The sequence below is a fragment of the Hyperoodon ampullatus genome (genome assembly GCF_949752795.1).
Source record: "Hyperoodon ampullatus genome assembly, chromosome: 17".
NCBI lineage: Eukaryota > Metazoa > Chordata > Mammalia > Artiodactyla > Ziphiidae > Hyperoodon > Hyperoodon ampullatus.
This window is the reverse complement of record NC_136930.1, coordinates 28,198,854-28,214,851: the sequence shown is the minus strand read 5'-3', so window position 1 is coordinate 28,214,851 and position 15,998 is coordinate 28,198,854. Positions and strand designations below refer to the sequence as shown.

General features: G+C 36.3%; 1 protein-coding gene across 1 annotated transcript in view; it reads left to right on the top strand.

The window, feature by feature from the left end:
* The window catches only part of SLC7A13 (solute carrier family 7 member 13), a gene marked incomplete at both ends in the record, with an annotated part of 29,744 nt that extends 14,371 nt beyond the window's left edge, over nucleotides 1–15,373 (top strand). Inside the window, 7 exon segments of the mRNA XM_079722144.1 lie at nucleotides 896–1,047; nucleotides 3,556–4,058; nucleotides 4,060–4,151; nucleotides 7,958–8,089; nucleotides 12,521–12,882; nucleotides 15,102–15,243; nucleotides 15,246–15,373. Of these exon segments, the coding sequence (XP_079578270.1) occupies nucleotides 896–1,047; nucleotides 3,556–4,058; nucleotides 4,060–4,151; nucleotides 7,958–8,089; nucleotides 12,521–12,882; nucleotides 15,102–15,243; nucleotides 15,246–15,373 (1,511 nt within the window).
* Between the last annotated feature and the right edge of the window lie 625 nt (nucleotides 15,374–15,998).

Below are 15,998 nucleotides of genomic sequence, written 5' to 3'. Positions count from 1 at the left end.
ATTATAGAAAAAGAAAAATAATGATAAACAGAAAAAACACTGTAAACCCTTCAGGGTGGCATCTCGCTGCAAAATTTAGTCTTTTGAAATGTCTCTTCTCTGCTGTTCCCAATCTCCTATTTCTTAGGTCATGTGTGAAAAGGCATGGGCATGGCAGTTTCTCATTTAACTTTGCAGAATTTCTGTCTAAGGACTGAGCTCACCTACATGCTATGTGGAAGATAATTCTCTGGGCACTGGAGGTGCTGTGCCAGTGAGCCTAATATTGGATGACTTACACATTCTCCCCTTTGATGGAATAGCCTCACATAGAATCTTCAAGAATACCCCCCTTAAAGTAGGGGTCCCATTTCAAAGAGTGTTTCCCCTGAGTTTGGAGACTATCTGATAGTCCTGAGAAAGCCAGAAATGCGGGTTGATATTACAGCCCAAGTTTCTTGTTTTACACTCTTAGTTTTCAGTGTCACATTCATACCTGAATACTATTAAACTCCAGGGATGCATGAAATGCCATAGCCTTTTGCTCTCTGTATCAATTAGAGCAGCAGAACCACTAGGAAATTGTATCTACATCTATTTCTATATCTATGTGTAGATCTATCTATATCTATTTATCTTTATTTCTTTATCTGAATCTCTATTGCTATCTCTATCTATAAAAACTAAAAGGATTTGCTTAGAGATTGACCTTATGTAATTGTGGGAGCTGATTAAGTAGTCTCTATTAAGGGTGTTGTCCTCAAGTCTGCTGCTGGGAAGTTGAAGTTCAAGTCATCCAGAAGGGGTGATGCATGTAAAAGTGAAGGAAAACAAGAACAAGCTGGAGCCTACAAAGATGAACTGAAATCTGCCAGTTTTTATTACCACTAACCTTGATGGTGTGGACATCTTGTAGAAGTTGGGGCCCTTCTTGGTGGAACTAAACACATACCAGGCCCAGAAGTTGAGCAGCTGAAGGAGGATCTTGATGAAGGTGGAAGAGTTACAGGCTTACCGTCTCATGCTAGAGAGATAAGCCAGCAGATATATGACAATTACAGCAAAGGGGTGGGCCATCATGTATAACACAATGCATATTGTAAAAGAAAAATTGCCGAGAATGCTGGTTACAAATGGCAAGGCAGATTTTATTTGAGCTACTGCCATAGGGGAAAGGGACTTCAGTCTAGAAATGAACTTGACACCAAATAGAGCAAAGACACCTGGGAATTTATAGCCATGGGCAGAGTGAGGGAGTCAGTGAATGGAGAAGGACTAAAAGGAACTTGATTAGATAGCAAGGGTGTCGGTATTCTTGCTAAACTGTGCTGAGCAGGCCGTGGATGAAGGCTCAAACGAGCCTGATTTAAGTTTGGTCAAGGAGGGCTTCCTTGTCAGTGTGAAACATCAAAGTGACTGCTGCTTCGCTTCTGCTTTCTAAATCTCACACAAGAATCTTCCTTATGGTCCATTCTAACTGAGAAATTTGGGAAATGTAGTTTAGCATAACCAAATGTGTAGTTCATACACTACAAAGCTACCACACTGCTATTTGGGAGCCATAGTTCTGTCTCTATTCCTATCTTCCTGCTGTGAAATCCAAGGCATGGGTCGTGGATTCACTCACTGTCTCTCCTGAAAGTAGGTAGGTGGGAGATTGATTGACAGGACATTGGCTAACTCTGCCCCCTGCTTCTACTTTGTTTGTTTTTTTCCATGTGTTAAATTATATTTTACCCTCTTTTAAAATATTTTATTGTGATAAGTACCTAACATGGGATCTATCCTCTTAAATTTTCAGTGTACGTTATTGTTGACTGTAGTTATAATGCTGTACATCTCTAGAGCTTACTCATAGCTGAAATTTTATGACTGTTAATTAACAACTACTCATTTCCCCCCTGGACTCAGCCCCTGGTAACCACCATTCCAGTCTTTGACTTTATGAATTTGACTATTTTAGGTATCTCGTATAAGTGGAATCATGCAATACTTGTCTTTCTGTGTGTGGCTTATTTCACATACTGTATTTCTATTTTAAGGTGAGCTTTCTGGTCTCCTTCCCTCACTCCTAGGTCCTTCTCTCTGGGATAGGATGGGAGGCATGCTTTCATTTCGGTAGTGAACTCGCTCATGTTTATTTGGATCTGTACAATATTATTACTGGACTTTCTGGCGGATCAGATGCAATCTGCAGAAAATAGCCAGTTTACCCACAACCAAAGCAAAAACATAAACAATTTCATTTTCATTTACTCGTAAAGGCTAATTTGGAAATAATTTACTTCCGAGGCAGGGGGTGTGCTCCAAGCTTATGAGGCTTTAGAAATGCTCAGGACAACACTTTGCATTGTAGAGTCAACATATATAAGAGCTATTAAGGCTCAGACCTTGCTCAGATGATCAGGATCCTCTTGCCTTCTGTCCATGGGGGTCAGGCCTCATCCTATACTTCCTGTCCACATCTTTCTGCATGTGACCCAGGAAACCAGAATGATGGCTGTTTAGGGGACAGGGTTATGTTGCAGGGCCTTTCACTCCCTCACCTTGTTAATTGGTTTCCATGAATTGATTAAAGGTAAATACTTGGTTTCTTGAAAGCTTGATGGTAAAAAATGGGAGGAAGAGGGAGTAGAGTAAGTGAGAGGATAGTAACTGAGCTAATTCCTCAGTGTTCATGGGAGGAAGTCAACGGACACTTTCTTAAGTAGAGATATTTAAGAATAAAAGTCTTTTCATACTGTTTAGAGTTGTGGAAGCAACCACCAAAAAGAACCCAAACCATATATACTTTTAAATGGTTGTTTCCAGAGAAAAGAACTGGGAATCTGTTTGGGAAGGAGTGAAGTAGAGCAGGAAACCCCTGCTTTTTGCTGTAATACCCTGTCTTATTGAACTCCTTTTTTTCCATCTGAATGTATTATTTTGATAATAATGTAAAAAAACAAGTCAAACTTAAACCCTTCCAAGTAATCTTACATTATTTCACTTGGATGCATCACATATATTTTGTTAATGATTGAACATAGGCTATATTTAACAACGGTGTAAAAATGGGGCAGCACTCTTTTATTTCAGAGAATCCATGAACATCCTTTCCAGCAACATAGGCAAGAAATAAATAAAATTTGTTTATAAAATTTATAAAATTTAATTATAAAATTTATTTATAAATAAAATTTTAAAATTCTTCAATTACAATGGATGCAGAGAGGAAGATACAGCTCAAGAGCGTATTTTTTTTTTTTTTTTTTGCTTTATAACAATTTAATCAGTTATACATATACATATGTTCCCATATCCCCTCCCTTTTGCGTCTCCCTCCCACCCTCCCTATCACACCCCTCCAGGCGGTCACAAAGCACCGAGCTGATCTCCCTGTGCTATGCGGCTGCTTCCCACTAGCTATCTACCTTACGTTTGGTAGTGTATATATGTCCATGCCGCTCTTTCACTTTGTCACAGCTTACCCTTCCCCCTCCCCATGTCCTCTCAAGAGCGTATTTGGATATTCCTGGAGCACAAGTTTTTTTAATTAATATAATTAAATATAATTAATATAATTATGTTAATATAATTGGAGCAGGCATTTTTGTGGCCACCAAAGGGGTATTGAAGTACTCGTGCATGAACGTGGGGCTCTCCCTGTGCGTCTGGGCTGGTTGTGCCTTATTGTCCATTATGACCTCTCTCTGCTCCACAGAGATAGGTATAACCTTCCCATGCTGTGGAGCTCACTACTATTGTCTCAAGAAATGTTTTGGCAACTTGATCTCTTTCCTGAACCTCTGGATAACCTTGTTTCTGGGGCCAGGGCTAGCTGCCAGTCAAGCTCCGCTCCTCACTGGGTACAGCATCCAGCCTTTTTATCCCAGCTTCTCTGCTCCAAAGCTGCCAAAGAAATGTCTGGCCCTGGCCATATTGTGGATTTTGGGAATCCTGAATTTTCGTGGTGTGAAAGGGGTGACTTGGCTTCAGATATCCAGCACCGTGCTGAAAATGGCCATACTCAGCCTTATTTCCCTAAGTGGAGTAGTGTTGCTGGTGAGAGGGAGGAAGCAGAATCTAGAACTCCTTCGGTGCTGAGTTTCCAGAAGCCTCCCAGTTTACAGAAGCTGTCTTCCAAGGATATTTTTCATATTCAGGTGGAGGATACTCTATGTATATAGCAGGTAACCAACAATACCTTGAGAAAAGAAATCTCAAGCCATGACTTATTGCATGCCATGTGAAATGCACATCTTTTATTATATTTTGTGTTTCATTTAAAATAAATGATTCAATCTATTTTTTCTTCCTTATTATTTTCTAAATCAGATCAAGATATGCCAGCTCTGCACTTATCACCTACTCTTAATTTTTTCCACAGTTATTCCAAAGTATTTATTTTCTTGAATAACTTCTCTTTTTCAGCTTTCTATTCCGGGACCACAGATATGGGATCTCCATGTAAACCTAGTTTTTATTCTATTAATGGATGAATTCTGGGGTTGTGGAAACACTCCCCTTCCATGAAACTGTGAATCCAAGAATAATCCAATGCAGACTATTTTTGTGTTATGGGTGGGTGCGACACACCCAGGCTCTTAAGTATTTTTAAAAAGAATAGAATCATAGAAATCCTTGATTGCTCTAAGGCTGGACTTAATACTCTTCCCTTCAATGTCAGGACAAAAGTTTTCTCTCCACTTTCAAAGTCAGTCTCTTCCCTTGAACTCTACCTGTATCCTTTCCCTCTCACCTCCTCAGGAAACTTGCACACTTATTTCATGTTTCTCAAAGTCAACCATTTTATCAGTTTTTTTCTTTGACATTTAAACATGAAGCAGACGCTCTACTATTGAACAAATTTTTCCTTTAATCTTAGTACCCCCTGTAGTGACTGATGGGTCCATCACTCATTAAATCACTCGATCAGCAGATATTTTTTTAAACACTGACTATTTTTAAAGTCCTGTATTAGAGCCTGAAGATGAGTAAGATGTAGTCTTTACCCCAAAAAGGCTTATAGTCTAGTAAAAGTGGCAATACCTAGATTTTGGCCTGACTTCTGCCACTTACTAGGTTGGCAAGTATCTTTAACTCTCTGGACTTACTTTTTTTTTCTCCTTCATTTGAAAAATGGGCATTATCACTTAAAATCACTATAATTCTGTGCCTTATGAGCAAATAATGGCATGATAGTATTTAATAAGTGGCTACAAGGGAAAAATATAATTACTATGGAAATTCAGTCGAAGATAAAATCACCTTTTGCTGTGTCATCAAGTGGAAAAGGTAGCAATTTTCATTGAATCCAAAAAATTCTAGCAGTAGAAAAATCTGAGTGAAGCTGTGGAGACTAGAAGTGTGCAGGTGTGTATAAGACATGGCACACAATCTTGGGTGACTGCAAAAATGCTTTCCATCTGATGGGCTTGATGATAGATACGATTGTTAAGCCAAGCACCTAGAGAGAGGTAGAACAAGCTGGCATAGGACTGGAGACAGATGACTGGAGAATGCCAACTTTTAGGCAGTAGGTGGAGAAAGAGGATCTGCTGAAGAAGCCAGGGGAAGTTTAGAGAACTATGAAAGAAAATCACCATGTTTCCAAAAGGGGGTGAAATCAACATGGTGAAATGCTTCAGAAATTGAAGAGTGTGAGAACTGATCAGAAAAAAATTTTAAGAGGTCATTGGTGAATTTTGAGCATGAGAGGAAATTTGGCTTTGAATTTAAAAGTGAAGTACTGAGAAAAGAAAGCTATAAGAGATTAGTCTTTTATGAGTAAATGGGTCACTGCAATTTGAGAGGCTAGCATAATGAGAAAAATTTTCTTTTTCTCTCTCTCTCATTTTGTCTCTCTCTCTTTTAAGGATAGAAGAGCTATCTTTGGCGTCTATCTGTGCCAATTTCATCTTGTTCCATTGCCAAAGATGTTTCATTGCTAGATGACTTTGCTGAAAACAGATTAATAAAATTTGCTAACTTATCAATTATTACAGAATACTTGAAAACCAGCTAGCAGTAAACAAAAGCTGAAGGAATTTCAGTGTATGCTGGGATTGTTAATTCACTTAATAAATTTTAAGTATAACTAACTTCTAAGTAACACTTTTACCAGTAAAATAATAATTTGTAGGCAGCTGACTTTGCCTACCATAGGAACAGCCATCTTTTAAGTTCAAAACCAAGGATATTCACTACCTGTCTAGCTATTATATTGTATATTATATTGTATTATATTCCTATATCCTCCGTAACAATCTAATACATAACAAGAAAGAGCAAAAGGCCCAGAGGAAAGTACAGGTAATCATAAAAAGTAGCCCTTCTGCTTGCCCAAAAGCTTTAACTAATAACCGTAGTCATTAATAACTTATTAAGTGCTAGGCATTTGATTGGAATTTTATTGTCTCTGTATTTTCCATTTCCCCGATATACAGGTAAGGAAATTGAAATCTTGACAGGCAATACATTGTCCAGAAGCCCATAAATAGTTAAGTGGTTCAGACAGTATTTAAATGAGAGTTTTCTAATTCTTTACTCATCAAGTACTTAATCAGCTCATATTTGTGTATGCCATGGGCATTACATTCAACCTTTGGGCAGATGCAGATGGAAGGAATCTGACATTTGTCAAAGGACAAATATTTATTAGTCAGAGGGATTTAGCTTTAAGTAACAGAAACCCACACACATTAGCTTAAACTAGCAAAGGGGAACTTGCTGCAAGAATAATGCTGTATTTCAAGGAAGACCTGAGCAACCAGTCTTCAGGAACAACAGGAATTAGGGAAGCTCTAGAACTTAAAAACTAGAGATATTAGCTGGATTTTTGTGCTGCCATTACGTGTTTCTTTCCTGATTCTCTCAGTTTTGTTGACATATAGTTCAAATTCTTGAAAGAAATCTTCTCGTGTACTGGCAATGATTGGTTTCCAGTGAGTCAGAGGTCTGTGCTTGGTCCTATTACCTATTACCGGGGCACAGAGTCACATTGTGTACACATAGTTATAATGTTCAATTCTTTATGTCAGGGATAATCCTCAGAGAATGGTGAGGCTGGGGAAAATGGTGTCACAAATGGGACAATACTTGAGAATAAGACTATCCTGGAAAATCATTATATATGATGCTAAATCACAACGTCTTTTCTGCACTTAATATTGGCATAAAGGGAAGGTAAAGAGACTACAGGGAGAGAGTATTTATGACGGACTCATTTACTCTTTTCACAAATGCTATGAGAATGTATAATAGGACAATTTTGTTAGACTAGGAGATTTTTAGCTCCTATTTTCCCAGAAGAAGTTATGATTGCTGAAGGAAGGGTAAGTGTCAACTAGGCAACTAGAAAAGGAAAGAACATTCCACGTGAGAGAATGGGCTGAGGGCAACAAGGAGCACGACACTTTTGAGAAACTGAGAGAAGACCAGTGTGCATGTAACACGGAGAGCAAAGGGGATCATCAACTTGTCATATACTGTATTCTCACAGCCTTTTCTCTCTTTTCACATGGACGCTTACCACAGTCACTATTTTAACTTTTCTTTAGGTGATTATTGAATTAATCATAGGTCCTCTTCTTAATGTTGAGCTTCATGTTTGTTTTTGCTCACCACTGTATTCCCACTACTCAAACTCATTACCTAGTACCTAACAAAGGAGACTGAAGACACAGGTAGATGCCGAACCTACAGGGTCTTAGGGGCTAAGCTTTCATTTTCATTCTTGTGCATTTCTTCAGAAATTTTACCATCTATGGGGGAAATGAAAACATTAACCCCCTTTTTTTTTCATTTATCACCAAGCTCTGAAGGGAGGTGTATGTGTAGCAGTTCCTACTGTGTGCGTGCATGCGCGTGTGGTGGTGGTGGTGGCTGGGGTGGATAGGAAGAGTCCAGCCCAACGCTTGATACATGAAGCAATTTTAAAGGTTAATTTAAGGCATAAGTTTTACCAGTTGTGATTTTGCTCTTTTGCGTGTTATAGGGGAGCTGAAGCAACCCAGGAAGACAATTCTAAAATGCGTATTTACTGCATTCCCTCTGGTGACTATTGTTTATTTACTGGTTAACATTTCCTACCTGACTGTTCTAACACCCAAGGAAATTCTCTCTTCAGGTTTGTACGTAAATAACTAAGGCAATAAATGATAATAATAAGGACAGTTCTGGTCCTTTTAGCATATGTAAGTATCATTTTACCAGTTGAGACTGCTGTTTGCTTTTCATTATTTTATAGAGTCAACTTGTAATTTTCGAAAATAACAGAGGGGCCAAAGAGCATGATTTGGCTTAGAAATGAGTTTCACATTTAAGCATGGTAATGTGTTTTCTGATAACATGGAAAAGTATATATAATGATGGCATATGGTGCAGACTGGGTTCAAAATGTTAGTATTCCTTTCATGATCTCTTCTCACCAGAGTGACACTGTGTAATCAGTGCTTATAATATATATAATACATATATTATATCTACTAAAAATTTCACAACATGAATTTTCCAAATGTTCTTCTAGGTGAAGTAAAGAATGATAAACTTGAAATGTAGGACATTAGCAGTTAAAAGAATAGATGTTAATGGTCAAGTGATATATATAGTTAATATGATTAATATGTAATATAATGTTGTTATTTACCATAAATAACTCTAAAATTTATAGTGACAAAGGGCCCTGAACATATTGGAAATTTGACTAAAAGATAACTATTTTAGGGCCCTAGTTGTAGAATAAAAAATGAAAGGATAGGAAAATCTTAAGGAAATAAACATACATTTAAAAGTGAGTAACAGATTCAAGGAATAAAAGGAAATTTGGAAAGAAACGAGGAACAGGAAATATGAAAGACCAGCAATTTCCTCAAATCAGCATTAAACGTTGAGTTATCAGCCAGTACTTTTGGGACTAATGTCTTTTGAGTAGTTATTACTGTTTTGGTAAGTCTTTGGGGCACTGGAAATAAATCTAAGGGAGGTTTAATATAAAAGTCCTAACACACTTTGCCTCAATTCTTGTGTTACTGCCATGTAGGAAGCTGTCATATGCATGGTATCAGTGTTGATTCATAGTGGTCTAGCTCTGTTAGGGAGCTGTACACTAGAAATAGTCAAGATTCTGAGTATTTGTGGGAACAAACCAATTGCTAAATTGGACAAAAACAAGTAATGATTTATTAACTACTTTGATTATGTAGAAAATAAATTTATGAAACTAGGTACAGGTGTGGTCTGGGCTGTTGGTCAGCTGGCTCAGCTGTAATGGTTCACTGAAGCTGGCATCTGTTTTGGCCAGTGCTCTGGCCATACTCGTTGTTAAAAATGATGAATATCTCTTCTGGTGTGTCATAACAGTTGCAGCATTTTTGTGGGCAGTATACTAGTTTTGGCATGTATGGAAGACACATGAAGTGTTTTGACTATAATTGATACAACTCTTTTAGACATATCATCCTTAGATCTTGTTTAAATTCTGAAATAATATTTTTGATTTCAAATATTTACCTTTTATTATATTATGAAATTATATTAAGGAAATAATCAGAGCTATACATGAAAAATGTATGTACAGGGACAATCATCATAGCATTACCTATGAGAGCAAAAAATTAAGGACCACCAAAATACCCAATAAATTTGAAATAAATAAATAATTTATAGAAATGTATATAATAGACCATCCTGAGATTTTTCAAGATCATATTTTTGAAGAATACTTAAAGTAAAAAGACTGTTTATAATGTAATAATGAGAGCAAAGGCAGGATCTACATTACAATATAAAACAGAAAGTATCAATAACTAATTAATAATGACCTGTTGGAATGATATTGATAAACAAATGATTTTTGTTTATTCTTTACTAAATTTTCCAAATTTTCTTTAATGAACGGCAAAATTTATATAGTAGGAGAAAAAATTATAAGCAAAAGAAATGGATTCCTAAATTAAGGAATTTTAAGGATTAAGGAGTGAATGTTTTCAGACAAATGGGTATATTTAAAAGACGTGACAAGCTACAAAGGGATATAGAGCATCTAGGATGTGTGTGTTTTTCTTAGAAGAAAAAATAGAGTAAGTTCTACAGCACAGTGGGGGAAGCCTGTCCCTCTAGAATGAGGTTTGTGGAAATGTCATAGTGAGGAGCACAGGTTCCTGGCTTTTTCAGTCTGAGGATTTCAAAGTTCCTGAAAGCCCTGCTAACACACCGGTGACAGGGTTGCTCCCGCTTGGTGTTCTTGAGGGTTCCATGTCATACTTGAAACTAGAGACTATTGGCTTAGGAAAAGATAATCCAAAAGAGTAAGTACATTGTCTGGGAGCAGAGGCTAAGAAGGTTTCTTTGACCAGAAGCAGCCTGCAGATAGCTGGTCAACCAGGCGTGATTAAGTACTTTGAGAGGAAACTGAAAATGTTAGAATCACTTACTAGCAAATTGGTACAATCATTTTTGGAGGGTAATTTTGTAAAACCTAGCTTATTTTAAAAAGTATGTACCATTTGACTCACAAATCCCACTTCTAAGAATTTACTCTCAGAGGAGAAGTGCACCAACACCTGAGGGCACAAGTGTGTTCATTAAAGAACATTTTTAATTAGTAAAAAATTGAAAACAACCTAAAAATCCACCAATATGGAAATAGTAAATAATTTAAGTTGCAGTTATATAATGGAATACTGAAAAATTTTAAAGATAATTAGATGGATGTATATGTATTAATATGATCAATATATATTCGAAGGTGAAAAAAGTAAGATTAACCATTCAGGAGCACACACAAACACACACACACACACAAATACATATATGTACACATATACATACCTCTCACAGATACTTATATATGCATAGAAAATTTATGAAAGAATATCAAAAAAGATGTTAACAGTAGTTACTTCTGGGTGTATGATTGAAGGATTGGCAAAGAAAGGGACACATTTTTACTTTATGTGTTTTAGAGTTATTTATTTTACTTTTTATCAAAAGTATATATAATATAATTTTTTAAAGAAAATAAATGACATAAGAGAAGGAATGAAAAAGAAAAAAAAATCACTTGTAAGATAGAGATAAAGATTATGCAGCAGAGCTGAACTAGAACCTCCTCTAATTATAACCCACCAGGTTTGAAAAGGATGAGAAATCAAAGGAGAACAAGGGCTTCACTACTGGAAAGAAGTATTTCTGAAATGTGTCTGAAAATGGAAAATATGTGGAGGTATGACTGTTCAGGAGGAATAACCAACAATACCTTATTTAAAATAAATATTAAGTGAGGCAGGAGACATTTTAAAACAAGACCCAATATTATAGAATAGCATTAAAGAGAATAGTGAAAAGAGCACTTGAGGCTATTTGAAAGGTCTTTAAAAAATAGACTTTAAGGAACAGGAACCACTGATGATATTTCAATTTCATCATATTGAAAAAATTTTACTGTTTGTTATAAGCCAGTGTGTTGACGTGCTGGAGGCTCCCCTGGAAAACAACTTTGCCATAACCCCGGAGGACCCCTACCCCCAGGGACACAATATCGTGTTGCACTCTTTCCACTGAAAAACTGAGAATTTTTTTTTCTGAGTCTGAATGATCTATCCTAGCTTATATATCCTACATAATATGAATTGGATTCAGATAGATTCACATAGATTGTGGATAATTGTTTTCACTGATGCCTTTTATATCTACTGACTTATACTGAATTAGCGTTCATAAGATCTCGTCATCTTTAAGTAAAAAAATCACAATATTCTCTAAAGATTGGTCAATACCAAGGTTTCTCAATCTTAGCACTAGACATTTTGGACCATATCATTTTTTGTTGTTTTGTCCCATGCATTGTAGGATATTTAGCAGCATCCTTGGCCTCTACCCACTAGATGACAGCAGTAACCTCCTACCTCCTCAGTTGTGACAACCAAAAATGTCTCCAGACTTTGTCAAATGACCCCTGAGGAGCAAAACCACCTCCCCTGAGAGCCCCTGATCTATAGTTTAGGCTAGTGCCCAAATGTCATAAGTATTTTAATCTGTGTGTAATATATTTTCCCTGTCTATATGGTTTATTTTTATTTCTGTTAACTATTTCAAATTGCACCATGATATGGGAACTTTGTGAGTCTCATTCCTGTGTCAGCAGCATTGCACCATGCTTTTTTTTTCACTCTGATTGTAATTATCAGCACTCTGTAAACTAGTTTTAGTTTAAGCACTCACTCAATCATCCATTCAACAAAATCAATTTATTTCACAAGTATCATTGAAAATTTACTCTATGTCTGTCACTGAATGAAGTACTAGTTTTATAGAAAGGAAATGATCTTTGCCCTCAAGAAGTGAAATTCCTTGTCTATTGGGGAAGACACATAAAATAATAACTGGTTTGACAGAGCTAAAATGGACACATGTATAAGGAAATGAAGTGTGAAATGAAATGAAATTCAAATTTTTAATGACTTTTTAAACGTCCTGCTTTTATTTAAAAATAATTTTTAAAGTTTTATCATTCTCTTTTTAAATACATTTTCTTTTGTGTGTTCTGGTTTTTCTGCAGATGCTTTGGCTATCACATGGGCTGATAGAGTTATCCCCTCATTAATGTGGGTTATTCCTTTTGATATTTCTGCCTCATTATTTAGCAACATTCTGATTAATGTATTTGAATCGTCAAGAGTAATATACATTGCAGGCCAAGAGGGCCAGCTGCCTTTGTTGTTTAACATGCTTAATATTTACTCCTCTCCATTTATGTCTGTGCTACTACTTGTCATTATGGCGTCCATTGTGGTTGTCTTGACAAACCTAATTGATTTGATAAACTCTCTTTATATTGTAGTTTCTATTTGGTCTGCTTTATCAATGACAGGAATACTAAAACTGAGATACCAAAAGCTCAATCTACCTCGACCTTATAAGGTAAAAGTGAGTTTTTGAATTTTTTTCTGTGTGAAATCAAAGATACTGGGTGTAAATGTATTGGAAGACTATATTCAGAATGTCTACAAGTAGATCTTTTTATTACTAACAAACTGTGAAGCATGTACAGATAATTTGGTCTTAGTTTTAATTTTTATTGGGTAGATTTTACTCAATATAAAATCTCTCAGGTTCTGTTTGGTTTATTAGAGAGAAGGATAGTCCTCTGGACTGTCAGACAAATCATTATGAGTCTTTTCAGCAGAGATTACTTTGTTTAGTTCTGTAGCTAGCTACCACTGCATACCAGTATCTTCCACAGTCAGGGTCAGATTTTGCAGGTGGGAAATAAGAAGAGGCAAGTGCTGCTGTGGGGTCACAAGTTATAACATCTCCTGTCCTGAAATGTCAGCTTAACTTGATCACCAACAAATTCCATCCTTTCAATTCTACTTACATTTAAACTTACTTTCAGTCTGGATGAGGAAGAGTTTCACAGGAGTGCTCTTTAATCATAGAAAAGGAAAGAAGAAAAAACTGGACAGCATAAGGAAACTGTTGGAGAAATGTGGCCTGATGCTTTGGTTATCAGAATAGTAAAACAGGCTTGGTTGGCTCAGCATGATGTTAAAACCTTTGCTTGGATTATCAAAATTATTTCTCTCAGTAATACAGAAGATGGATACTAGTGTTATCCCCATTTTAAAGATAAGGAAATAGATCTATAAAACTTGTCACTTGCCCAAGGTCACACAGCATGGAGTGGAGACAAGATTCAAATCTAGGCAGTCTCTTTAGGATGTTTGTCTCTCACTAAGTGCAAAATATAAGAAAGTACTCCGGGAGGAAGCAACATTCTAATCATCAGCTTTGGTTGACTTACAACCATCTTTTCTTTTCAGTTCCTTCTACTTCCATCCAGCCATCCCCTAATTATATCAATTATTGAGAAGCCACTATGATTTGAGTACCTTGCTAGGTATTGTGGGTGCAGAAAGGAATAAGACTTGGCTTCTGCATTCAGGCAGACTATAATCTATCTAGACAGTCAGATGAACCAAAACCGTAGTATGATCATTGCTACGTGGTGGCCTCCAGATTATGCTCAGAGAGTACATAGGGAAGGGGAATCTTGTTTTTTAATGGCTGATCCTCAGGGTCTTCAGACCTAAAATGGGAATAAATAATGCTTACCTCCTAAGAATGTGGGATGTATTAAATGAGTTAAGGCATGCAAACAATACAGAGCCACATTGATAGTTATTATTATTTATATTATTATTTGATATTCATTTGCATCAAAAAAGAAGGCAAGGGTAACCACAGCGTAAGTGGTTGAAATTTGTCTCTAATGCCCACGTGAATACTCTTCTCTCATCTCTCAGTTTTTGGATAACTGATAGTAAGCTCTGAGATGATAGGTTATCTTTCTCAGGGGTATTTTACCAATTCAAAGGAGTTTCTTAATGATTTAAACCCCAAATGAATGACCCTCTAATTAAAGGGTTTAATAAATTGTGACTAGATGTGTTATACTTTGGAGGTACAGATTCATATCTATCTCTTAAATACATTGCAAAAGTGACTGGCTACTGAATTTTCTCCCTAGGTAGGGTAATGTTTGGTGCAAAACACTTGAAATCCTAACACAAAGCAAGTGCCAAGGATAGGGATTCAAGGTTTTTGGCAAAAACAGAAGCCAAAAAAATCCACAAAAAATAAGGAGAATTGTTTTGGCCAAAGTTTTTATTTTGATTTGTTTTGTTTTTAATATACTGAGCCTACAAAGCCATAATATTTACCTGTCAATATCTACTTGAGTAACAGAGGGTCTGAGGATACTCTGTGTTATTGACATGAATTTCCTACTGCCTTGAGATATTTTTCTGGGAAAATTGTTTTGACTTCCTTTGGGCCTTAGGAACTCCCCCTTAAAGAACTCATGCCTTCTAGACCAGAAGATGTTTATCCTACCGGCAAATGGTCATGATTATTTTCACTCACGAACAGTCAAATGCTAGATGTTCATTCCCTACAGCCAACACCCTAACAATAAGAATTTTCAACATCTTAAATAGTAAGCCAGGTTTATCTAAACTCATGGATAATTTAACCCATTTTTTATCAGTAGCTTATATCTTATTTTTTGTTTACATAAATATGTAAGTACCTTAAATGGGTTTTCATATCTAATTAAAAATTTTTTTTGCTCTTTTCAGGTGTTTTTGGAATTTGTATTGGTAGCAATAGCCATCAGCCTGTGCTTGGTTTTGATACCTTTGGTGAAGTCTCCACATATGCATTATATCTATGTGTGTCTCTTTATTCTCAGTGGACTTCTGTTTTATATACCTTTAATATATTTAAATTGAGGTTGCTTTGGTTTGAGAAGATGACGTGTTATTTACAATTGCTGTTTAATATTTGCATCCCTGAAGTGTCTGATGAACAGATGTCAGAAGTAGAAGTAGGAACTGTGAAAAATAAATAGCCTTCTAAAAACACACCAAGTTCCAAATAAAGATTAAGCACATAATGGAACATTAATGATAAAGTACCTATGGTAACTTTCTTTCTCAAAGGAGATAATATATATAGAAGTACACAGGACAGTACCTATCTTTAAAAATCACACAGAAATTGTTATGTGTAATGAAAGCTCTGTTGTTCTGCAAAAAGCTTAAGTCTTGGTTTGCATTGATATATTGATGATGTCTCTCCCACTCTTCCATTTTTTCTGTATCCCACCCCTTCTTTACTGAAGTTGTGGTTGTCTTGTAATAAAAGTTAACAATTAAAAATAAAAAAGAACGGGAGTTCCCTGGTGGTCTAGTGGTTAGAATTCAGTGTTTTCACTGCTGTGGCCCGGGTTCAATCCCTGGTCAGGGAACTGAGATCCCACAAGTGGCGCTGTGTGGCCAAAAATAAAAAATTAAATAAATAAATAAATAAATAAATAAAATTAAAAAGCATTCTCTTCAACTTTCCCAAGTCCTTCTTTTGGTGCTGATTTGAATATAAAAACAACCCATTTGGAGAGGGGGTGGAGTCAAGATGGCAGAGTAAGAGGATGTGGAGTTCATGTCTCCTCACAAGTACACAAGAATGCATTGGAG